This window comes from Equus przewalskii, chromosome 18 (genome assembly GCF_037783145.1).
Source record: "Equus przewalskii isolate Varuska chromosome 18, EquPr2, whole genome shotgun sequence".
NCBI classification, from domain to species: Eukaryota; Metazoa; Chordata; class Mammalia; order Perissodactyla; family Equidae; genus Equus; species Equus przewalskii.
In genome coordinates this window covers 553859-580755 of record NC_091848.1, presented here as the reverse complement: position 1 = coordinate 580755, position 26897 = coordinate 553859, and the positions used below count along the sequence as shown (strand labels likewise).

General features: G+C 38.3%; 1 protein-coding gene across 1 annotated transcript in view; it reads right to left on the bottom strand.

The window, feature by feature from the left end:
- Positions 1 to 8649: 8649 nt before the first annotated feature.
- Positions 8650 to 26897, bottom strand: part of TIPARP (TCDD inducible poly(ADP-ribose) polymerase) — a 29767-nt gene continuing 11519 nt past the window's right edge. Inside the window, exons 3-6 of the mRNA XM_070582167.1 lie at positions 18925 to 19093; positions 17400 to 17560; positions 11677 to 11955; positions 8650 to 10983 (exon numbers count right to left, since the gene is read on the bottom strand). Of these exons, the coding sequence (XP_070438268.1) occupies positions 10536 to 10983; positions 11677 to 11955; positions 17400 to 17560; positions 18925 to 19093 (1057 nt within the window). The 3' untranslated portion in view covers positions 8650 to 10535. The remainder of the gene's footprint in view (positions 10984 to 11676; positions 11956 to 17399; positions 17561 to 18924; positions 19094 to 26897) is intronic.

Here is a 26897-nt window from a genome sequence, read left to right as displayed (position 1 = left end):
CCTTATACCTCCTCATGTGACACATCTCCTCGTGTGACACATTTCCTGGTGATGGTGAAATACCCCATCCTGCTGAGTCACAGTAATTTCCTCCCTCCCTCACTTGGGGTGGGTCTGTGATGCACAGTGACACTTTGGGGACATATACTGACATATTTTTATGTGGCTGATTTATCTTAGTTAATCTTAAATTAACCTTTTTCCTCAAGATAACGCAAATCTTGTGGTTCTTCTGCACTTCTGCACCCACTCACTCAACAAATATTATTTATTGAGTGTTCACGACCCCTGATTTCTAAAAAAGGTACAGAGATACCATCACGGAGCTCACAGGCTAGTGGTGGAGACGTACTTCCAAAGAAATGATAACAGTGTGGTGTGGTGAGGCACACTGTGTCCAGGTGGTAATCAGTCTGCCAGAAGGCCACAAGCCCTGCTCTGTTTTCCTTGCCAGTTCATCTCTGTGCTCCTTGACCTCCATCCTTGCAGGCAGCCCTCACATTGATGCCCCCCATTTGAAAGGGGACCAGTGTGAGAGACAGGAAAGGCCCCACAGCCCGCCTCCTTCATTTCACCTCCATTTGTATCCCAGTGACTTGCTTTCACAGGCAGGTGTGCAGTGGCTTTAAGTTAACATCTCAAGATTAGGGTGCAAACAACAATCAGTTGATATGAAGGACAAAAATATTGGAACATCTATTTACATTCATTTTTGTCTAAACATTTTCAAGAAAAATCTTGTTGCCCCAACTTTTTTATCCCTGAGGAAGATTTGCTCTGAGCTAACATCCATTGCCAATCTTCTTCTTTTTGTCTGTGAGCTGCTGCCACAGCATGGCCACTGACAGTCAGGTGGTGTAGGTCTGCGCCTGGGAATCGAACCCAGGCTACCAAAGTGGAGTGTGCTAAACTTAGCCACTAGGCCACCGGGGCTGGCTCTCCCTACCTTTTAACTTTTATAGCACTGGCACCCTCAGTAGGCCTGTCTGTTGGATGGACACATGTCATGTACAGTAGGCATGGTATCCTCAGGAAAAAGTGACGGCTTAGAGCAGAGGGAGGCATCTGCCCTCTTTTCCCTTTTGGAGTATTGCAACATACTGCAGGTTATCTGTGCTTGGCCGAGTGGATTTAAGGGTCGTATCATCCTATATCTACAGTCGGCAAACTGTGGCCATGACCAAGTCCAGCCTGATGTCTGCTTTGTAAATAAAGTTTTATTTACACAGCTCTGCTCATTGGCTCACCTGTCGCCTCTGGCTGCTTTCAGACAGAGACTGTCTGGCCTGAAAAACCTAAAATATTTACTATCAAGCCCTTTATAGAAAACATTTGCCAAAACCGCCCTTTCTAAATAACTCAATTTTGTAAAATTTTATAAGATGGAGATATAGGATTGTGACCATGAAAATCTTCATATCACACCTAGGTTCACTGGCATCTCATGATAAAGTTCTTAAATTTTTTTTTTTGTTTAAGATTGGCACCTGAGCTAACAACTGTTGCCAATCTTCTTTTTGTTTTCTGCTTTTTCTCCCCAAATACCCCCAGTTCATAGTCGTATATTTTAGTTGTGAGTCCTTTGAGTTGTGGCATGTGGGATGCTGCCTCGGCATGGCTTGATGAGCGGTGCCATGTCCACGCCCAGGATCCAAACCAGTGAAACCCTGGGCCGCTGAAGCGGAGGGCACGAAATTAACCATTCAGCCACCGGGCTGGCCCCAAGAAAAGTAAAATTAAAGATGAGCCATGCCTTATTATTTTATGAAAATACTAATGTTTCAAAGTTGCTGACCTTTTTTTCTGATGACAAATAGCATACTCTAGTGACCTAAAAGATTTTTGAAAACAAAACAAACCCCTACACATTTAAACTGTCTTTTCAAGTGAGACTGCCTTTTCACTTTTAAACAATGTGCGAGAAAGGCTTATGTATTTCACAAGAAACCTACTATGGAAAGAGCATTTTGAAAAAGAATGTTTTGATGTGTTTCCATTTTAAGTGATTCTGTTTCTAAAAATATGTATAAATATATCACAAAAAAATGTTTATATGTGCATTCTTAGAAACACTTGGAAGCAGAATTTTCCTGTTTAAAAGCCGTCTAAATGAAGAGTTTCAGTGAAATTTGAAGCCCTATGTTAAAAATATAAAAATACAACACTTTGCTATTAGTTTGGAAAAATGATTGACTTTAGAAAATAAGATTGTTTACTAACTGAATTTCAACAGAAATCTTTGTCTAAGGAGGTCAAGAACGAAACAATGAGGACGGTGATTTAGTAAGTGACGGACTTCTTCCACGTGGATGGAAGTATCTTTGTGATATACTTTTTACAGCTACTATTATAATTTTTTTAGTGAGAACAAAAAATATTTGCATACATTTACTAAATATAAAAGCACTACAATTCTGGCTTTAAAAATTTTTTTATCTTTTATATTATTTACTTTGTCTTTTTATATTCATTTTATTTTCATGTCTGTTTTATAATGTAAATCATTTATTAGTGGAGAAGATATATATATATAATTTTGAATAAATAAGTATACGTGCATTGGGGTGTACACCCCGAATATCTTGCATAATAGGAATGTATCATCAGAATGTTTGCAGACCACTGATTTTGAGAGTGAACTGGGAATTTAGCAGACAGGTTTAAATAGGGCTCTGCCACTCACTGGCTATATTCTCTTGATCAAAATGATCTATTATAGGCCTTATTTCCCAACTGTAAACTGAGATAAGGCTGGTAAGGCACTTCGTACGGAGCTGAGCACATAGCAGATGTTCCATAAACATCACTCAATATTATTATTATACCTAAATACTTCCAAGTTCTCCAGCTTTCCAGGGTCAACCTTTTCTTTAACATTTCAATAAAATTTCCTCCCATCTCACATATTTACGTGAAGGCCAGCATATGCCCCTGAATTTCCATAGAGAGTGCGTCAATTCTTCTCGTGGTGACATTTTCCTGGTGGTTGCCTGATGTCTTTCTCCTGACTCAGTTGTCTATCACCTGGAGGCTTCTGTCCTGGTTCCTTCTCCATATGATGCCAAGTGCGGACATAATCTCCGTTTGAGCATTCCTTAGGGCTCAAGGCCATTGTAAGACTTAAGACTGTGGATAACACGGGGTAAATACAGTTCAGAAGAGGAAACATCTTAATAATAAGTCAGCATTATTATTGTGTTAAATGTTTTGCATGAATTCTCCTTTAATCCTTATATTGCCCATGAATTTATTTATTATAAGAAAACTGAGATTTAGCGATGCTAACCTGCTCAAGTTATCCAGATGGAGATAATGAGGTGAGGATTCCAACCTAAGTAATCTAACCAGAGTCTTTGTTCTTAATATCAGTCCATTAGGAAGGCCAAAGTATCACATTAAAAGTAGCTCCCCTTAGAATCTGGAATTTTCACAGACCTGACAGTAGTATATCCAGCTTTAAGTCAGTTTGTAAGCTTTCTGAAACAATTTTTTTGCTTCCATAGCCATTTGATCTTTAAGTAAATGGATACCTAGGATCTTTGCAAAATAGACTGAAAAACTTTCCCAAGGAGTGCCCTTTAATGCAATCCCTTGATTTAACCTTGAAAAACAATATGTATGTGAATTAATAAGGGGAAACCTCATTTAAAATGGAGTCAGGAGGCAGGAAGGGGGAGCTCCCACACAGTACCACTCAAGGTCAACTGCAGGAAAGATAGTCAATTACAGATCCCGGCAGAAGCTATCAACAGGAAAGAATCCTCAGTTATAGGAAAAAATGTACATTGCATCCAAACAGAAATCGACTACCCCGGCAACTCAGCCAATGAGAAACCATCACCACCTGAACTCTCGCTTTTCTCCTATGGACTTTCCTTCAAAACAACTAGTCCTAATTTCCTTTTTCTCTATAAAATAACGTTCCTCTCCCTTGTTTGTTGGACTTGCCTATGGTCCACCATAGCAGGTGCATCCCAAATTGCAATTCTTTGGCTATTCCTGAGTAAACTTTATTTTGCTGGTAAAATAATTGGCTGTTTTATTTTGAAGGTTGACATGTGTGACAGGTAATTGTTGGTTTCTCTCTCCAACAGCCATTTTCCTTTTTCCTAACAAAACCACAGTCTTGTTCAGGTATGGGCGACCACTTGCTTAACAGATCCCTCCCCTGCCTTAGTGAGTAAGTGTTGGTTACTCCAAATCATTCAGTGATTCTGTCCCCCTTGCCAGGGATTGGTTTAGAAGGCATGTTCATGTGATGCAACCCAGGACGGTAAGACAAAAAAGGCAGTCCACTCGGGTGCTTTTGTAAGGTTTTACTAACTCTCAAAAGGAAAAAAAAAAAAGGCACTAGATGAGAATCATCGCTTCCTACTTTTGGATGTTGCAAATGAGAACCACTATTTGGGGCCAGAGCAGTCATCTTGTAATCATGAGGGGAAAACCAAAAGAATCATATGGAACCCTTGCAAATGTTGCACTTCTGAATTAATCAGTGTTGGAATAACCTGTTCTGGATTTCTGTTATGAGAGGTAAAGAATTCAATATGTTCGTTATGATTTAAAATGCCTTCATGTATTTTTACCAAAACAATCTGATTACCCTGACCCTCTCCACAAGACTCTCTGGAGGAAGGTACACCAGAGAAAAGCAAAGCTGACCAAGTGGATGTCTCTTCCTTCAAAGCAAAGCTCCAAACGCCGTCTTCTAGTAAGACGTTCCTGATCATGGAAAAAGCAGCAGCTGGTTAGGAGTGACGTTATTCTTAACAAGGTTTGAGACTTGAACAGTCTCCACAAAAGACAAGGGTTTCTAATATTTCTTCATCACTAGGGGCTGAAGGAAACCCTGCACCTTGCCAACTTAAAGAAAGCTACTTTATACCCTGGAGCACAGTGCCTATCAAGGAGGAATTCCAAGGGTCCTACAAGTTAGTCAACAAATGTTTTCTAAGTAGCTGTGTACTCTGTTCCTATGTAAGAACAACAGATCACCCAAAGTAAACCCACTATTAGACAATCTCAATGCTACAATTTTTCATCCCTACATCTTCTTCACCAACCAATTCTCTAAAGCAATTTGCTTTCTCCGTCTTTCATGAGGACTAAGCTATCCAACTAACTACAGCGCTTGCCTTTATTCGGTACTGAAATACCCTAGAAGACTTAAGTGAGGTTTGTCTTCAGCATGTATACACACCACCCTTGGAAAGCCACTGGTAGTATACTGTCTTGGAAATTCATATAACCTTTAAAATTTCTAACAAGCACTGGCATTTTTCATATTTGTAGTGCTCTTTTTGATTACTAATTTACATTAAAACAGCTTCCTGATGATTCTTCAATTTCTATTATATTTACTACTTATGTTAGCTTCGTATTGCTGCTGTTATAAATCACCACAAAATTAGTGGCTTAAAACAACACAAATTTATTATCTTACAGTTCTGTAGGTCAGAAGGTCCTAAAATCAAGGTGTCATTAGGGATGCGTTCCTTCTCAGGCTGTAGGGGAGACTGTTTCCTTACCTTTTCTAGCTCCTAGAGGCCACCTGCATTCCTTGGCTTATGGCTTCATCCTCCAACTTCAAACAGCAGAAGAGCCTCTTCCAGTCTCTCTCTGACCTTCTGCCTCCCTCTTATAAGGACCTTTGTGATTACACTGGGCCCCCTAGGATAATCCAGCATAATCTCCCCATCTCAAGACCCTTAATTTAATCACATCTGCAAGGCCTCTTTTGCCATGTAACATATTCACAGGTTCCTGGGATTAGGCCTTGGATATCTTTGGGGCCATTATTCAGTCTACCACACTACTACTTCTATTATTACTACCACTGGCTAAAATTCTATTGTATACCATGAGCCAGGCACTGTGCTAACCGCTTTACATTCTTTATCTCAGTTAGTCCACAAGCTGCAAAGTAACTTTCTCAGATAGGCTTTTGACTAAGCCATTGCTTTCTGATAAATTATAATAATCCATCACAAAATCAAGTAATGATAATTCACAGAATCTGCATTCCTGCTTCTATCTAGCACTGACTTTTATAGGCCTACATGTTAATAATAAATAAGACTACAAATTTTATTTTTGAAAAATGTAGCCATATGGATAGAAATTTGCATTTAGGAGAAATTTAGCTACATGTGAGAGTGGCTGGAACTAAGGCTTGTAGTCACTGGTTCAGTTAGCTTAGATCATTGAGACCAAGGCTAATTAGAGTTACAGGTGCTACGCCTAAGTGGAACAGTTCACTGCAAGGAGTTTAGAAATTAATTAATTAAACCCTTGACCAAGATACTATGAAATGCAAAACTTCAAGTAGGGCCTTTGTGAGAAAAGTGTGGGTTAATGCCCCAAATCCACCACTACTATTCAAAAACTAATTTATAAACTGATGATTGCACAAGAATTTCATATTAGCATTGAACAGTCCAGCATTATCATATAGTTAAGTCACATCTGTTTACTCTTGCCACTCAAACCTGTGAGATGCAGCCCTTAATGTCCTGGGGACACTGAAGTGCCGCTGACGTATCTGAACAGAAGGCCCACCAAGTAAAATATGGCACCTAAGACTTGCTAAGTATTACAACGTTAGAGGCTCTTGAACACTGGGCTGAGCCTCTTAGCTGTCTGATTTGATTAAGGCTATTTTAAGATTGGATATAATTAAGGAGATATACATAGTTATAAAAACTTGAATATAGAAACAATCTAGCCCAGTGGTTTCCAGCCTGCTGGCTATAAACTCTAGCAGCATATGGGAGTTACTGTAAGAGCTCAGTGATCCGAGCACCAAATGTTGTCTGTAGACTAAGTATGTCCTACACATCAAATGTAGATATTGTTGTGATGAGTAATACAAACTTATTTAAAAGGATCACTGAATTCGTAGCAGCTTTGGTCATTTTGCTAATCATTAGGTACTTAAATACAATTAAGGCTGTGAAATTCTGACATCCTCAACTGTGGTTGGGCATCTCTGCTTTAGCTTGGAAAACTTAGCAAAGTGTTCATGAAACATTTCTATCACAAAAACACTTCTTTCATCTAAGATAAAAACTTTAAGAGTTGCCACCTGACAGTTCTATTCAGAAGTTAGTCTCCCAAAAGATATGCTGAGTGAGTTGAGCAATAAAATAAGGCTAACTAATAATGCTGATGAAAGCTTTCGATAGCATCTTTCTCTTTCTATGATGCTAGATTATGAGTAAGGTTAGCAAGGTAAAGAAGGTAAAAAGTACTGTTTCATTGCATTTTTTAACTTGCCTGCAGAAAGACTAACTAAATCAATAAACAAGATAGGTCTGTTTTTAAAACTCGACACTATCTTTTCTAAGGAAAATCTACCTGGTTTTAATTTGTAAATAAATACAATCAGTTTGTACAACACTTTACAAAAATTTTTGCATTGTAGGGTCTCAAAGTTGGAACAGCCTTATTTATAGCATTTTTAAAAAAAACCCTACATTTCAAACATGAGAAAACTAACCACATGAAAGGTTAAATCATTTGTCCAAGATTATAGAAATAGAAGAGCTTAAGTTATTTTAAAAAATCGCAACAGCAACAAGTGATGTGGATTAGACTTTAGAACAGCGCTATACAAAATTTTCTAAATGGATTTTGACTGATCCCAATTAAGGAAAACCAGAAACATTTTGCGGTTATCCTCCCTTCCTTAGATGGAGGAGGAAAAAACCCCTCTAATTTAAACTGACTGCATGGTACTGGTTTGAGTGTTGAATACATTCTCTTTTTTAGTCATTTTCAGACCTAGTATAATAAAAATTCCTTTCTAACGATCAGCATTTCAGGCCCTAATGATTATTGTTATATCTAAGTAATCAGTTACTAAAATAAACAAGTTTGCAGCAAAAGGCACAGAGTTGGGTTTTAGAACTTATAATTACAAAGGTTTCCAATATTTATAAAATTGTACACATTAAAAAAACCCCTTTCTGTCTACAGGATTGTATGACAATAGAGTATCTTGGGGAGTTTGCAGATTCTCCCTGGAAATCTTAACCAAAGTTTAAGAGTAAGCTCTAGTTTTCTCAAATGGTGTAAATTACAGCTGTGCCGGGAGGGAGGAGGATTTACTGAATGCTTTTCAGTATGCTTTAAATCCAGGGAACCATTACAAAATTTAGACTGACTCCATAGTTCTTGCTTAGTTAAAATAACATACAATACTATGTGGAAACTTAAAAATTATTACACTGGGGGGAAAGTACTGTCAGATGCTCATGTTTAACATTCATATGACTTTAAGTTGCTGAAAGCTAAGGTGCTTGAGAGCTGACAAGATTTCTACGATTCCTTTTTATATTTCCTCCAGCATCTGTTGAAGGGGACAACCTGCTCATATTTTTCACTATAGCTGTTTGCTGATATAAAACTTGTCCCTTTCCTCCAAATACTTACCTGCAAAATATCCACTCTTTTCTTATGACTTACAGTCAACCGCTAGATAATGTACTTTCTTGATGATTCCAGGAGCACAAAAATTTAAGCAGGTTCTCGTTAGGGCTGTTCACTCGTCATTCACTCACATTCATTCAACCAACCAACCAACCTTTACAGAGCATCCACTATGTGTTGAATTGTTATCTTAAATGAAACCAAAACAACAACAAAAAGTTTTAAAGAATTACTAGAACTTTTATTTTTGCTTAGTTTTATTAAAAAAATAAATATGTCATAAAGCTTTTTTTTCCTTTAGAGAGAAAAAAAGACCAAGTTTCATAAAATCAAATAAGCAATGGTAAGGTGTCTTAACTTGAAAAAGATTGGGATTCACTGGTTTACAAGTTATAATTGAGGAAAGAACAATGGTAACGGCCACAGCTGGCCATCTCATGCCAATGGCAGCAAACAAGATCAACTAGGGCAAAATAAATAACGTGTGGAAGCCCTGGTGAGTGCTTGAACACACTGATTCACTGAGACGTCAGGATAGATAGATCTTGCTTCAAACAACGCAGAAGTTCCTGAAAAGTTTGTGTAAATGAAATAACCACAAACATACTAGGAGGGCTTGGCATCTGAGGGAATTCTGTGGTGAACTCTTTTGTGAACAACCACTTCCGCTTTTGTAAATCCAGGTATCTGCTTTGCTTAAGGCGAAGTATACCTAGCTGCTACCTGTCTGAACAAAGGTATCAGCATGTTCACCTAACACTGCTCCAGCTGCGCCAGTGGCACAATTTCCAAGTTTGTGTTTCTGTTAAGTAAGTAGTGTAAAATACAGAGCCAGCCAGGGAACCCAGCTGCATCTGGCAAAGCAGGCATAGGAATGGGATTACCGCTTTTAACAATATGTCCAAGTCAACAAATACTTTTGAGAGTCTACTTGTGCAAAGCACGGTAATAAACCTTATGAATTCGGTTACAGATGTACTTCCTTTCTCTAAAACCTTCACTCAGGACCTAGCTCTGGAACCCTAAAATAAAGTAATACTTCTAATCCTCAAGACTGGCTTTCACCAGATGAGCTGCCCAACTCCTTCAAATTGGAGTGGATGATAATGCAAGAGACTGAGTTTCCCAAGGCTGAAGTTTAACAACACGAGAATCACATTTCATGTAAGTAGTTAGTGAAAAATTTTGCTGGTGACAAATGGTTCTTTTTGTTTTTTACTTCCTCTAAACAGAACTCTGAATTCTCAAATTCTGCAGAACAAAGCCATGGATGCTTTCTGGGTGGGTGATACATTTCAGTCCTGCTGATAGAAATAAAAATATCTGGGGCCGGCCTGGTGGCGCAGCGGTTAAGTTCGCACGTTCCACTTCTCCAGTGGCCCAGGGTTCGCCAGTTCGGATCCCGGGTGCGGACATGGCACCGCTTGGCAAACACCATGCTGTGGTAGGCATCCCACGTATAACATAGAGGAAGATGGGCATGGATGTTAGCTCTGGGCCAGTCTTCCTCAGCAAAAAGAGGAAGATTGGCAGTAGTTAGCTCAGGGCTGATCTTCCTCAAAAAAACAAACAAAAAAAACAGAAAAATATCTTTCCACCCACCAGAATTTCATGGACTTATCCTCCACCACAGCAGCGGTGCTTTGAACAGGGCATAAGTACAGTGGTACCAGTTCCAGTCAGTTTTATCACTGTAATCAATGGAATCCTCCCTTTGCTCACAGCCTCCATTTCATTTGGGCCAAACTTCTACCAGGCCTAAGTCACATTTAATTAGTTAGGCTGTTCAGTTTATTTTTTTTTAAATGCTTCTAATAACATTGCTGCCCATATGTACATGTGTGAATGAAAAGAGTAAGCAATCTGTAGTCTTTTCCACACTGAGTACACTAACAACAATTAGTAAACAATTAAAGAATAAGTGGTCATTTTAAAACTTGTGTATTTCTTAAAAAAAAATTTCATTTTCTAGCACTTAAAAAAATGGGCCTTAAAAGTGCTCTATTAATGTCCAATGCTGTTCCCCACTCTGTCCCACCCATCCAAAACCTGCTACAAATGCTGGATTGAGTTCATATCAAATAATTTAGCAGTACCAAGATTTTTCAAATAGAAACAGTGTTACTGACTTCTTCATATTGGATAACAAAATAAGGGTAACTCTGGTCATCGTTAAAAATGACAAAAATCTGAGGCTCAAAGAAATTATCCACACACGAGTCATACAGGTCACTGGTGACACTGCCGGGATTGACTGGAGGGGGCCTCCTCATGCCATGACTGCCCATCGTGTACCTGCCAGTTAGCACTTTGGCCAGAAACATGAAATGGACTCCTTTGGAGGACTTCTTAGAAAAGTTGTGAGAATAGCTTGCCTTCTTTGCAAAATAACTGCCTTGTCCAAACATTGTAGCATGCTTTCCACAGACTCGGGGGTCAAAGTTGTGCTTGCAGATTCCATCTACCACATCCTGGGATGTTCCATGAAATAAATGTCTCTCATTTATTATTCTGTCACGGCCAAACATTTTCCTGTTCATATATTCCTTTTTCCTAAGGCAAAGAGTGGACAGGGAATTTAGAAGAGGGAAGGTATAGATCAATTTAACAGGGAGGAGGTAGTCATAAACTTCTCTTTATGGTTTCAGTGGGGAGGAAATGTTAAAGCAACTATCACGGGCAAAATGCCATCAAAGATCATACTAAAAGTTTAAACCTATCTTTTCCACTGCAGACAAGAAATGCCCCTTTTTCCTTTTCTCCTCTACCAACTGCTCACTTGCTTTCTCTTTCATTTCAAATCTAGTTCTCACATCTTACCTTCTCAGGATGCCTTCCTTGTCTAATCCCACCAACCTGAGTGTCTCGAGTCTGAGATTCCTCAAACCCACATGTATTCCTTTTGCACTACGTTAGTGAGTTTGCTGACTTGAGAGGCAGCATAGTAAAGTGATTAAGAGCATACCTCTGGTGCAGGACTGCCTGGGTCCAAATTCCAGCACCATTAGCTTATTAGCTGTATGACCTGTGCTACATTACCAAACTTTCCTGTGACTTAGTTTCCTCTCTGTAAAATGGAGACTGTAATAATCCTACTTATAGGTCTGTTATGAGGATATGTAAGTTACATGAAAAAAAATACAAACCTACTAAGTTCCACACAAGTCTTTACCATTATGTTCTGCGTTTGTCATTAGGTACATTAAGAAAAGGCTCTCTTGAACTTTATTCATACTGCTCACTCACCTTTTATATTTCTCCCAGAGAAACTGGTTTTGGACTCTCAATATTTGCAAAATTCTATATTTAAACTCAGGCACAGTCTTATGAAAAAGATTATAAATGATTCGATAACTTTTGTCCTCTGCAGAAACAGGCACTTGGATGAAGTCCTGAGAGGGATGCATATAAACCCAAGTTTCAGGGTAAAAGTTTGCTGAGGTGACCCCATCTGGGCAGATGATTTGTGATGATGAGGTTGCTTCAAGAGGTGGAGGAGCCTGTGTGGGAACACCACCAAGTGTCCTAGAAAAGACAGGAAGGAACGTCAATGTAAGACATTCAGAAGTAAATACATTTCACATTATATTGCTCTAGAGCAGTATCTAATATTATAACTTGTATAGTTTAAATGCTGGTTTAAAAAACAATATAGAAAATACTACCTGTTAAAGAAAAAAATCCTAGAGCAAATACGGCCTATACCGGGATAACCTATCATTGGCTTCCTCCTGGCCTTCTCCTTGTGGAGAAAACTCTGGAATGTACTGCTGTAAGGCAAGCAAGCAAGAGCCAATTTATAAATAACTTCACTTTTTGAATCCTGGACTCCTCTTTTGCCTATAGGGTTAAAGAAACTGTTTCAAGGGAGCAACAATAATTTATACGCGTTCTTCAAACTCTGCTGTACTAAGCAGAAAACATGTCATTACTAAAAGCTATTTGGGGTAGGGGGTGCAGAGTGAGGGGAGACAAAGTGAGGTAGGTGGGAAAGAGGGAGCTTACAGGGTGGAGATATAAAATATTAAAAATAAAAAAGCTTATGCTTTAATTTTTGTATAAAAACAAAAATCATGGAGTAGGTATTGAAAGCTAACAATTGGCATTTGCTTCTTTTTTAGTATCACATGCAACAACAAAACCACAACACAATTCCAATTTCATAGTTTTAGGTGTGCTTAAGATGGACCTAATTACTTTAAGCTCCAGACACCAGAATGCATATCCTTGGATCTTTAAATTCAAATCTGTTACTTTGAAGGATGAGTTTAGATAAGCAGCAGCTTTGATCAGTTACTTACTCCTGCTCAGTTAAATGCTTAATCATATTTCTTGGCCACTTTCAAAACAGAGCAAAAGGAAAGAACAGAGAGAAAGGAAAGCCCGACCCTGAGACCCAGATTCAGGGCCAGGGTACTGTAACACTCACAGCATACGGTGGTCACAAGGAAGCAGAAAGTCTGCCAAATGGATTAGGAAACTGAAATTTTCCACAGAGCTTTGTGACACAGAGGTACAACTGTGGGTGAACATGTCTCTAATGTTCAAGAGCATATCTTACCATCACCCTCCTCATAATCACAGCCACTTGATACTAAGCACATACTACAGACCAGGTATTTTACAAACAGGGATGGCTTGGTTATCCCCACTTTTCAAATAAAGAAACTGCTAGCATAGCTAGCAAAGAACAGAGATAGGATATGAATCCAGGCCTATCTAGATAGTCTCTAAGCGCACACTCTTTCCATTTCCATGTACTTCACAATTCATGTGTGTGGGCGTGTGTGTGTATATATGTGTATATATGTGTGTGTGTATATCTTTTTTCCTCCCCACAAGGCTTGAAAGTGATAGGATACCAGGATTGCAACTCAGGTTTGCCTGACTCCTGCTACCATCACCACTAACACCGCCATCACCTCACACAGTCTTTTGACCTTTAAGATGGCTTGATAAGAAGCTAAAAGCTACAGAGGCACAACTGCCTTCTCTAACCCGTGCCCCCTTCAAGTAGCTGTGCCTATGATTTATCCGGCCTCAAAGTCCCTTTGTGAGACAGAGCTGGAGTTCTGGGTGGATCCAGGACTTACAGAATCCACCGGGTGCTTTCAGTTCAAGGGCCAATTTAAAGGGGGTGCTGGTTTCTCCAACCTTCACGACAGAAGGCACAACAGCTCCCGTCCTCTGGAGCATTTTCACAAAGCCCAGACAGACTCTCCAGAGCCTCCGTTCACTGGCACATCTTTCTGAAGAGAAATGTACCCAGCTGCTTTAATCAGATTCTAAAAGGTCTGTAACTCTTTAAAGCCATCACTATTCTGGAGGAACGGCAGGAAACACAGAATATAAGCTCCTTATTTTTAGCTGTTCCCTCTATCCTTGCTCTGCAAAGAGGGTCAGTCCCAGCCCACCAGGTTTTCCAGGATTATCAGTGGTTGAAGTTACCAACAGAGGTTTCCAGGTTGAGGGAGAAGGTGAGATTCTCACAAGCACTCCGCCCAAAACCGGTTTTAGGCTGTCGCAGCTGTACTGAAAACCCGACACTGACAATCGAAGAGACTCTGCTCCTTTTCTTCCTGGTATCACCCCTGCCTAAAAACTAGTTCCATAAAATGAAAGCTTCAAATGTATCCTTTCCTTTTTCTATTATTTACTCATAGATGCTTGAAGGATGAGCTCGTGTAAATAAATCCTACCCCTCCTGAGATATTAAATTAGATTTTACATATGTGGTTAGCATCCATTCCTATCCATAGATACTTACTTTTAATAAGCCAACATCCTAATTGGGCTAAAACATAAAAATGCATATAGACATCTGTCTGATGGACTTCTACACTCTAGTTGCCATGAGTTAAAAATATATATTCCAAGCACAGTTATTTTCTGAGAGTTTTGTTACTGCTCAGTTTGTATTCGGCTCATGGGTATTCCAATGACGCTGCGTGCTTCCCAGTGCTGGAGCAGCCTTCTTTAAGACAGGCAAAGCAGAGGATGTGGAGCTTGTACCCAAGGACCTCTGAAGGATGGATTTTCAGAATCTAAGGTCACCTTTTACCACTCTCCTTCCCTCCCCTTGTCATTTTGAAAGACATTTCCTAATTCAACTTCAATAATGAAGTAAAAATTAATTTTATTTTATCCTTTTTGGGGAGGAGTCAAAGAAATTCTATCAGGCCTTCTCATGACCACAAGGAACTGCATGGGACAGATGTCCTTTCAGCTGAAATGAACTCCCAAACCTCTAAATCTGAGATTTGTTTGCTTGTGCAGCCTCAGCTCAAGTATTCTAAGAATATTAAAGAATAAGCTCTTTTTTATCAGCTCCATTAAAAAGCAGCAAGCACAAGGAAAAAATTTTTTTGTAACTCTGAGGAGATGGATGTTAACTAAACGTACTGTGGTGATCATTTTGCAATATACTCGTATGTCAAGTCATTATGCTGTACACCTTAACTTAGACAGTGCTGTACGTCAATCATGTGTCAATAAAACTGGAAGAAAAAAAAGGCAGCAGGGAAGCTTTCATTTAAAAAGAGCCAGATTTACAGGAAATTCATGAATTAAGTCAGCCCTCTCACCCCACCCACCCTATTCTAGCATTCCCAATTCTTAGACATCTCTGATTCCCTGATAATTGTGGTCTTTTTGACATCTATGTTTTTCTTTGACTCTTTGCATTTACTAACACTTCAAAACAAAACTTTCTTCCTGGCTAAGATCATGGTCTCTCTGAAATCTGCTTTTTGGAATGAAGCCCCCTCCCCTTTCTCCCCAGTGGCCAGTCCCAGTGCCCCTTTGCCCCAGACTCCAGGGCTGACAGGAACCGAAGGGCTGCATTCACCCATTCCACACTGGAGAACCTGCTGCTTCTCTGCTCTTTTCTCATTCGAGTGTCTGCATAACTCTTTGATTTGCTAAGCTCTTACTTTACACCTGATTATCACTGTGTTCCAGACAAGACGACCAAAATAGGAAATTTTAAAAAGAAAAAGGAAGAGAGAATAGAGCCCTTCTTCCATTGACTTTCTTTGTTCTCTTGTAAGCTTATGTTATAAATAGTAAGGCCATACTTGTGTCATTAATTCTACTACTGCTTATACTATTTTTATAGTTCACACTTTTACAAAACAAGCCTAAGTTTAAAAAAGAAGGGGGGGCTAATTCCATAATTACTTGTCTTAGGATGGAAACAAATCAATTTTCACCCTTCTTGTAAACTCCCCCAACAATGCAGCACTTGAATGATGAGCATCCTTACTGTCACACAGAAGCGACATCTCGCTTGACTGGCTCAGCATGCCAAAGTGCCGGTCTCACTAATGAGTTCTGCCATCTCACTGGGAGGACAGTATGTTCCTAACTACTGGAGGCCAACACACTCTCCAGCTGTGCTGCTGAAATCACAGAAATGGCATTTTTATTAGTTTCTAATTTAAAAAAACCCTACAAGGTAACAATTTTCACACTTAGACTAGGAAGAAAGCACACATTTACCCCAAGCCAATATATATTTCTAAAATCAGCCTTATTACAAACTGCTTTTGGATACTGAGCATTTCACAGATTTTTATTTGTTTGTATTTTGTTTTTAATGTTCTCTTTGTAATCTCAGAATTAGAATCATTAAGATTTTGTCATAATGATCTGGGAAAAATACAGTTTGGGCTTGAAACAAAAAACTACTCATAAGAGTATAAAAGGAGCATCTTTACCTCAAAGATCAGCAGAAGAGACCAACCAATATTTACTCTAGACCTCCCAAGTTCATAAAACCAGGTAAACCCAGTATCACTTTAAAAATCAGGCTAAATATGGTAAATCTGATTAGAGTATAGAATGATTTCCTTAGAGATGCTAACTTCCAAAGATGGCCAAGCTAACGGTAACTGCCCTACCTTTTGGCGTCTATGGAGATGTGCCAGTGTGCTATCTAGAAGGAAAGAAGAAGTGGCACTTGGCAAAATGGAAGAAGAGCTCATTGACAATTGAGAAGGATGAGTTCAGTCTCAACCTAAAAGTATGACAGGTAATTTTAGTGAGTGTTTCAGGAAGATGGGCCTTACTTAGTAAATGAGAATGCAAATTATTTGAAAAGGTGAATTCTTCCCATATAGATTCACTCAAGGGAAAAGAATGGAGAACACAACCTTGAAGGACTCTCCCTACTTGTCCTGGCAGTTCACCTGGGCTGGGAAGTAGTCCCATAACGTAGAAGGGTTATCACCAGAAAAATCAATCTTCCACAAAGAGGCAAAAGCAAACTCTGCCTCATTCCAGATATAATTACTTTCAGCTGTGGGAAAATGTTAATTCTGCTTTTCAGTTCAAAAAATCCAATAGGATACTCATTCTTAGTGTTGGGTTAATTGTATCTTATCTGAACTCTATTTTTTTTAATTGATTTTTTTTTTTGAGGCAACAGTGGTTGATAGCATTATATAAATTTCAGGTGTCTATTATTATATTTGACTTCTGTATAGACTACATTGTGTTCCCCACCAATAATCTAGTTTCCATTTGTCACTGTGCACATGTGCCCCTTTATCTCTTTCGCCCTCCTCCCACCCCCTCTGATAATCACCAATCTGTTCTCCACATCTACGTTTGTGTCTGTTTTGAGCGAAATCATACAGTATATGCCTTTCTCTGTCTGACTTGTTTTGCTTAGCATAATGCCCTCAAGGTCCATCCATGTTGTTGCAAATGGCAAGATGTCATCTTTTTTGATGACCGAGTAGTATTCCACTGTATTATACACATCTTCTTTATCCACTCATCCAATGATGGGCACTTAAGTTGTTTCCAAGTCTTGAAGAATTAAACCCAAAGAATAACTCAGAATTTCACATTGTAGAGGTAATAACCAAGTTAGTCTCTTAAACTAAAATCTTTTTCTCTTTGGCATTCAGTTGTACATTTACATAAAATGAGAGTAAAGGTGAGACTTTCCACTGAACACTTACTGTAAATATGGAAGCAGTATAAAACAGGAGCGGAAGAGGGGTCTCCTTTTTATTTCTCTCCTGAAGAATGAATTGTGGAGGATGTAGTGGTTGTTCCACATCATAAATCGGACCTCTTTCAGACCCCGAGAGTTGGCTTCTTCAATCAATCGAATAACAGACTATGCAGTAGAAAATAGAAGATAGAGGGGGGAAAAAAAAGCAAGTTAAAAAAAAACAAGTCAAGAAACAATCACTATTAAATACGCAAAATGTTAATGTAACTAAAAGCAAAAATAATTAACCTTGCTGTTAACTTCAGAAGAGTTCCAATAAAGTACAGTGAGTCAAATTAATTCCCTTTATACATAAAATTTTTTTTGGCGGGGGGGGGGGGCAAAGATACAGACTAGAAAGATGCTCCCTGTTCAGAAGAGCACAGATTTCTACCTCATGAAACATGTGAGGCCCAAGGAACTACTCTATCCTATTTTGAGGCCTTAACAATGTCCTAGAGATTTTTCTGTTTATATTGAAGGGGGTTTTCAAAAGAGGATTAGAGATGGTAGGGTATACAGTTGAAATAAACCAATTAAGTACCAAACCTAAGAAACCTCTCAGAGGAAAAACATTGGGACAGTCCAAGTATCCTGAGAATACATTTTAAACAGCCTCTTATTCTCTTTGGAAGGTATCAGACACTAGTGATTACTTTAAAAAGTCAGAAATTTTAATTCAATATTGTGTTTTATAGCAATTAACATTATTAGGTCATTTTCTTTTGCTATTGCCTTAAAAGAAAACCTAAGGTAGATAAGTCAGTTTTCCCTTTTTGTAACGATGGAAATGAATTTAATCAAATTGAAGAAGTCAGATGTTTGGAAATGTGAAATCAATCGCTAAAGTCCATTTCAGGGTGTTTAAACTTGACTCAGAATTCTCATTCAGAGGCAAAATAAACCATCATCATTTTAAAACCTTACTTTTTGATTGATGGGCTTCTTCTTACCATCTCGAGTAAGGATGCATGTGCACATATGACAGAATTTTAAATGACTGATGTGCCTCACCACAGCTCAAGAAACATTTTCAAGTATTCTTCCAGGGGCTTAAGAGCGACTGTTTCCCACTAGACTTCTGAAATGCTAAGTGTAACACGTGATCCAACCAACATAAGTCCAGGAGCTAGATACAGTCAAAAGTTACACCAGTGCTTACCTCATTAAAATTACTCAAGGAGGCACTGAGTCTGAGTACTGACCCCTATAAATACTTGGTCTCTTTAGTATAAGATACTGGGGAAAGCATTTTATCTCTCTGATAATAGTGGTATTCTATTTATGGATTCCAGGAGATTAATGTAAAGAAATATATTTTCAGAAAAATCAAGAAAGGTGTTATTTATATCAACGAGACTCAATTTTATATCCATAAGCTCCTTGATTTGTGGTTCTGTCTAGTCATTGTTGGAAAGGGAGAATAAAATAACAGTGAAAGATAAAAAAAATTTAAAGGTACTTTTTGGAAAAAGAACCTGTGTAAATACCTCAGGATACTCTCTCCATCCAAAGTGATCCCTACAGAAGAATTTCCAGGCTGTGTGGTAAACAGAGTTGACATTGCTAGAGGGTGGTGTGGACAGCCTTCGTAGTTGGTCAAATTCAGTTGTTTCATATAAGTTCATGGCATTCAAATCTGCCCAAAATTCTTGTCCTCTAAAAAGACCCAAGAAAAAACAAACTGTTAATATTAACACATTCAATTTTTAAAATGTGTCTGATTTGAAGAAAAGGACATTACTGGTTGTTTCCGCATTTCCTACATGACTTTTCTTAACATGACCAAAATTTCCAGGCCCTGGAGTTATGTTAGGATTGATTCTATCCCATGGCATCACTGGCCTAAACCAATCAACACAATTCCACCCTCCCCACCACAGTGGGATGAGCTAAACACTGGTGAGTCAGTCTTAGGATGATGAAGGTGATATAGAAAGCAGACAGAGAAAGGAAACTTCTCTTTAAGCTTGTCTTTTTTTCAGAGCCATCAGTTTACCTAAGCCAATACAGGAATACACAGTATTGGCTGATCAAAGACAGGAAAAAAAGAAAACAAGGGAAAAATAAAATGAACCTAGATGAGGCCAGTACTGCTAATCTACCCAACATCAATATTATCTTTTATCCTGTGGGTGGAAAAATTTGGCAAAACATGAAGAGAAAAATAGTTTGGATTATTATCAAGTTTAGCTAGAATATTTGTGTCATTTTGTCCTCTAGTCTGCTGCTGCTGAATCAGCACTTTATAAACATCTCAGTTATTGGGGGAAAAATCCCACTACATGAATCAGAATCATTTAAGAAATTAATTTATAAAGGGTAGTCCAATTGAAATATTTGTATTTCTTTTTTAATGGAACTTCATCTAGTGTTTGAAACATTTCAAACATTATTTTAAGTAACTGACAAAATTTTTTATTGTACTCTTCCCTCTTTTTCTGTATGTTTCAAAATTAGCAGAGTGACTAGGTTTCCAAATATATTCCTTCATACTTTCCACTACAGACTCCTATATGGATGTCCATAACACACAGGATACTCCAGATCCAGAGGCACTTAGAACGACTGGTTGACGTGAAATTCAGGTGTTTGGACAAATATTTCAAATAATTAACTTATTGCCTTCCTGTAAATTAGGATTTTGAAAAGGATATTACTTTGGCTCATGGGTTTTATTGGTTAGTGCAACACTTTACAAACTCTGCTCTTGGAACACTTGTTTCAAAGACTATTAATAGGTATTCTATGCAAAAAAGCATTCTGTGGTCAAATGTTTGAAAAAACTTGGTTACATAAAGTTAAACAATTTACTTATGGCAGCCACTCCTTAGTCCCTTTAATATGCTAAGGTAGATATTTAAATACCATGATCAGGGCTATAAAGTATCCTTCCAAATCTCTGACAGTGCTCTCCCTTTTCCCCATGAATACGTATTAACATCTCTCAATAAACACCCCTGGCAAATGTCAGGGAAAGAAAATCTATCTCTCACCCTCCAGCCCAAAGTTCATAATTTGCAAATCAGGTTCCATCTGAAAAAATTCAAGTCAAATACCCAACTGACAGTGCCACAAAGCACATAACTTGTAAAAAGCAGTATGTTCCTTCAGAAATTCCTACAGAGCTTCCAAAAACTCTAATTTCTTGCTTAGAAAGAGTACTAACTAATAGGATGTGGTCTTAAAAGGAATATACAATTTTAATGAAGTGTGAAATGGGAATAAGACAATAAAATGTAGCTCAAAAACCACATTTGGACACTGCTTTAAAATGATTTATGATAAATAGTATTATTTAACCCAAAAGGAAAAAAATGTTTCTGAGAAATTCTTAAAGAAAAAAAGAAAACACTGAAAACTGGAACTCCTATACCTAAATTAAACTCCACATCAAGTTGCTTTAAACAATTTCCACTTAATTTTAGGAAAATCTGATGTTATCATTGACCGGAGAGATACTAACCTCTTTTTCCCCCTTAAGATCATTTTCAATTTCTAAACAGATTTTCCCCCTTTATTTCCCAGTAGCTGTTTCCAAATGAGTTAACAAATCCTCAGTATTTTAAGGAGTCCTCAGAACAGCAGTCATTATGTTAACAAGCATTATAATATAAACAGCCAATGTTTTTTGCTGTTAAAATATCAGATTTTATTCTGGACGTCACTCTAGCAATTTCTGTTTAAGCCTGATTATTAAAACTTTATAGATAATGATTTGCATGAGAAAGACATCTAAAACTGCAGCCTTTGCCACATTCTCCACGCATTTCAGTCCTTTGGGCATTATGAAATTTCTGTAACAAATCCTAATTTACTACAATCAACTGTTCTTTGGATTGATGTATCAAAGTACTGTTTTAGCTCTATTTGATTTTCAATATGCTTTTCTAGACTTGACAGAGACAAAACAACAAATGTGAAAAACATTAAATTATCTTTTTATAAGATTAATTTTACCACCTGCTCTTCCTTAAACAGGGAATGCTTAAAAAATCCAAGGCCAAGGTTTTTTTCTCCTCAATCTGCATCAGTATAAAATGCATGCAATATGATGCCAAATGTTCAACACCCACCACTCTTCTTTATCAAACCATTGTTTCCTACTATCAGAAAGCAGTTACAAGCCATGTATGTGTGACAATGGTGATGGTGGGCTGTATTAGGCAGTACACCAAGAATTAAACAGATGTAGTCCCTGGCTTCCAGGGGCTTCGAGAGAGAAGTAACTAACAAAACATAAGACCAAAGAAGCAGTACATCTGCCAACCTAAACTCATCAGTGGCACGCACATTTAGGGAATGAGAGGACAAAGAAGAGTCATGCAGCATTATGGGAGAGGAGGTGGTTACTGACATCCAGGAATGGACAAAGGTCAGGAAAAGTAAGTGGCTTTCCTCTATCAATCCAAGAGAGCTTTCTGTAAGAGAAAGAATTTTAGGAGCAGTTTAAATAATAAGAAATATTACAAGTAAAGGGCTGTGTGGAAGAACAAGAAAAAAAGAGTTCTTCAAGCACTTTGCTTCTTGGAAGAAGGGTGGGGACATGGAGGAACAGGAGCAGAGCAGATAGTTGGAAAAGGAAACCTTCTAAAGAGGGGTACAACGTAAGAGACAAGGAAATGTGAACCAGGGTATAACAGGCAATGTGAGAGATGTCAGGCCATGAGCTGAGGAGGTAAGCCCAGGGTCTCAGAGCCTTAACTAAGGGTAGGAATTTAGAGTATTGAACAGATGGTGATAAAGGGTCAAAGTAGTAAATACAGGCTATGTGAAAACTGAGCAACAGAGACAGTGCTAGAGACTCGGGGGGAGGGCTTTGTAAAAGCAGGGCGCAACGATCCTGGTAGATGAGGACCCTACCTGGCCCAAGGGCATCCCTACCGAGGGATGGCCAGAAAAGTAAGAGTGTAAGACATAGCCACTGTGCAGTAGGATTTAGATTTGGCTAAATGTATCACATTGCTAAATCAATCAGTATTGAATTACTCAATAAATAACCCTATCATGATGAATCAGGAGAAAAAAATTTTGTAAACAGATTACTGATTTTTGCTATAAAGGGAAGAATGAACATGAACTGATGAAATATTCACAATTCTGTTTCACATGCTTCACCAACAAGCACAGCACCACACATACCAATAAAAGAATCTAGATACAAAACTAATTTAAAATTCTGAAAAGGACACCCAGTCTCATAATTTAGATGCTTTATAACAATTGTTCTCTTCCTACTCAACAAATATCTTGCCATACCAATAAAGCCAACATTTTCCAACATATATTATCAATGCATAGAACACCAACACCCACACTAAGTCAGAAAGTATGCACCACATACCATCATTTCTTCTATTATATTTCAGATACTAAAAAGAAAGTAAAAAGGGCCTATGATATAAATGATAGACAGAGCTGTAACGAAAACCAAAACCATTAAAGAAATAGTTGCTGAAAAACAGAAATTAGAACATTATCTCTTTGTTAAATAAATGGTTCTTGGGATTATGCATTTGGGAGCTCAGTAAAGAGTGTAACCATTTCAGGCAATCTATTTATAAATTGTTTGAAACCAAGAAAGAAATGACAATTAAAACAAAAATCTTAAGTCAACACATTGATTAGGCACTGGCTATGTGTTGGGGATAAGAAGATGAAAAAGATAAAATGTGAGAGTCAGTGGGGAGAGAAAGACCAGCAAACCCTGTGGTACAGTGTGAGATGTGGCACAAAGGTGGTCTGGGAACAATTCAGAGGCAAAGGGCCTACCTCTGCTGGGAAAGGGGTCAGGAAAGGTGGTCAAGGGAAGTGTCCCAGAGTGGATGAAATGAGAACTAAGTCTGGCCAGGCAGACAGTGGGGGTCAGGACACTACACGCAGAGTGACTGACATGAGTAGAAGCTAACTAAGCAAGGCACGAGAGATCCAAGAGCGTGCAGCACATGCAGTTCATGTGGGAGGTCAGAGTATAAGTGTGTGTGAGGGGGATGATAAGAGATAAGACTGGACTGGATAGGCTGGCTGGGGCTAGATAATGAGTTTTGTATACTGGGTTAAGAGGTTAAGATTTGATTCTGTGGGCAGTAGGAATCACTGGTGGATTTTCAACAAGGCTGAGACTTGCCTCTTCTAAAAGTCACTGCAATAGTAGTGGTATGCACTGATTTGTTTATTTTTGGTAGGGGAAGGTGGGGGAAGGGAAGGGGAGAGACAGGCACTTATTTGCTAAATATTTATTAGCATGTTTATTTATTATTAACATTTCTTATTCTATGCTTAGCGATCGACAGCTATTAGAACTGCACAAAACAAATGATGATAGAGAACTAAGGAGGCAACAGTAGGATGATCTGAAAGGTATTTAAGAGTTAGTATCTAACTGCAAGGAGGATGATTACATGTGGGGCTGAAGGGAGTGGAAGAGTACAGGATGTGTCCCATGTTTCTGATCTGGGTGACCGGACTAATAGTAGCCCATTAAATGAGACAGGAGTTGCAGGAGACGGAACACATTTAAGTGGGAAGATGATGCAAATAAAATACAGAACTCGGACTCAGCAAAAGTCAATTAAGTATAAAGTTTTCTGGACCCTAATCTGTATAGTTTTAACCAGATGGGCTAGACTTCGGAACCTTGGCTTCCTGCCTGTAAGAGTTAACTGGTTTCTACAAGGATAAACCTGTGACCTCAAACTAATTAACACAAACCCTAATCAGATGGACTAACTAGACACTTAATAGGTCCTCTTATTTTATTACTATGATGTAAAGTGAAAATGTCTCCTAAACGGAGGGTCATAACGATAGAAGGATAAAGATCAAATGCAGTACGAAGAGTATTTAGGCTCTTCTGCTACAGACTTGAGACAGGCATGACAGATGGGGTGTGTTTGCTGCTGCTAAAGAAATTTCACAGGCGCACAAAATATAGCTGGCTTTTGATACCTGGCTTTGATGTTTCCAGAACTCATTTAGCAATGCTGGAATATCTGGCAGCTTATACACTGCTTCAAATATGTTACAAGGTGATGAGAATCAAAGCCATGGCATATACAACACCAACATATTTTGTGAAAGCAGTGTAGTTATTAGACTTCAGAGGACTATGTACTCTAACTTTCTGTTTGAGAAGCATAGTAACTGTCATTTATTCTGCTACTAATTAAGATTTTTGCTAACATTGACTCAAATGGCACAGAGCTATTGGGGCAATAAAAATTATCTATAAATGCTCACAGACAAAGCAACATCTTTCAATATTTACCAGAGGTTAAAATTCTATACTTCTACAGTATGCCATTGGGTCTCGGTAACAACAGGATTTTCACCCTTTGTATCCAGAAGTAGCTGCAGACACAGACAAACCTACAAATCAAAATTTGGAGTTTACATTATTATGCATATGGCCCTCAGTAGTTAGGGCAGGCTAACAATCAAATGCTGACTCTCAATTAAATCTGCCCCCCTCTGAGGAGACCCTGACCTAATCAAGGCAGGGCTGCTGAGGCTTAGATCATTCTCTAATTAACATCAAACAGATCATGGATTTATCTTATGGTTCTAAATACCTCAAAAGATTTTTGGGAACGTAATATTCCCCACTTTAGGATACAATGAGTTTCTGGGGACCAACTCTTACAAAAATGATCATCATAAGGCAAAATTCTGACCGTGTGTGCCACTCCCTTGGTCCCTCCTGAGACATCTTGGAAACAGGTGAATGAAAAGGTAGGGAGTTAGTGAGTAGATGCTGTCTGGAATCAGATTTATCTGTGTGCTAAACACCATGTCTGATTTACAAATTGTTAAGACATCTAATCTTGAGGCTGTCCTGGTGACCGAGTGCTTAAGTTCATGCGCTGCGCTTTGGCGGCCCGGGGTTCGCTGGTTCAGGTCCTGGGTGCAACCTATGTATGCACCACTCGTTAAGCTATGCTGAGGCGGCATCCCACAGAGAGGAACTGGAATGACTTGTAACTAGGATATACCACTATCTACTGGGGCTTTGGGGGGAGAAAAAAAAGAGGAAGATTGGCAACAGATGTTAACTCAGGGCCAGTCTCTCCTCATCAAAAAACAAACAAACAAAAAGACATCTAATCTATGGTCTTAAAGTCCAGAGGTCTAGAAGTGAATATAGTGAAATGAAAATAAGAGGCTAAGAGATAGGAGAATAAAGGAAAGTAGGTAGGTTTCCTAAGTGAAAGGATACCCTGTTTTTAAGCTTTTGTAATTCTATATTCTCCAAAAGCATGTGGGGAACTAAACAAGTACATAACACAGTTTATTCTCAAAAAACTGTGTACTAAGATATGGCCATTTGAATACCTCTAAATGTTTCCTAAACCCCTAAAAAATAATATCACAGATTGAAGTCCCCTACCCCATGCAACCACTAAAAGCAAACTGCAATATCCACTTGAGGAAAAAAATCTAAAATACTGTTATGTGGGGCTTTTCTTATGTTTTTATTACAAAGCTACCAGAAGACATCAGAAATGTCATACAGGCTTAAGTTTTATTCAAGTTCAGTCACATGTCCTGAGGCTCCTAGCAGGTAATGTAAGTGAGACATACTTCTCAACAAGGCCTGAAGAGGAAGTGAAACAATTTCCACAAGAACAGCTGGGACAGAAAGTCCACAACAGATTAAAAAATGTGTATCATGCCTCACACTACCTTAAATTACGCAGTTACTACTTTTTTATGAAGATGAGTAAATACCCCCTTTGTTAAGTGAAATATTTTAAAACTGAGGTTTCTATTTTAACTTAGAGTAGACAACAAAACATGTCTGCCATGTACTCAAGGCACAAATACTGATTAATTCAATTCTGTGGATATAGAATTTGACAGCATTTAAAGAGGGCCGAAATATATTTATTTATAAAACTTTTCTACATGATTATAAAATCAGTTGTATGTAAATACTAAAGTGCTTAAAAACAATTGTCTTCAAATAACCTCAAACAATTCAGAACTCATTCACACATAAATGAAATACTAATTATAGATAATTATCATAAAATATATCCTCTAATAACTCGCAGGAAGATACAATCTATTGGCTTAATGTATTTCTGGATCCACTTCTAAAATTACAAACAAGTCCTTTAAAAGGTTTTTGTTCAGAATTTTCTCAATTTAGCCTTGTCTTTTTCCCGAATTAGTACAGATAAACTAACAGATAATGAACAAATTAAAAATATACTCACTAGTGTCTTATTATGAGAACCCAGAGGTGATTAAGAAGCTCAGCACTAGAGATTTGAATGTCTACAAACTAACTATATGGACAATTCATCACTCCCTGAGAGTTTATGCAAATTTCTGAAGAAAAAAAAGACTTCCTACAGAAAACATATTAGGAGAGTTTTTTTATTGTCTAGGTTTTGTAAACTATGACTCCCAAAACTCTCAACAGGGTCTTAAGTCAGTAACTTCTCCTAGGGAGAGGGAT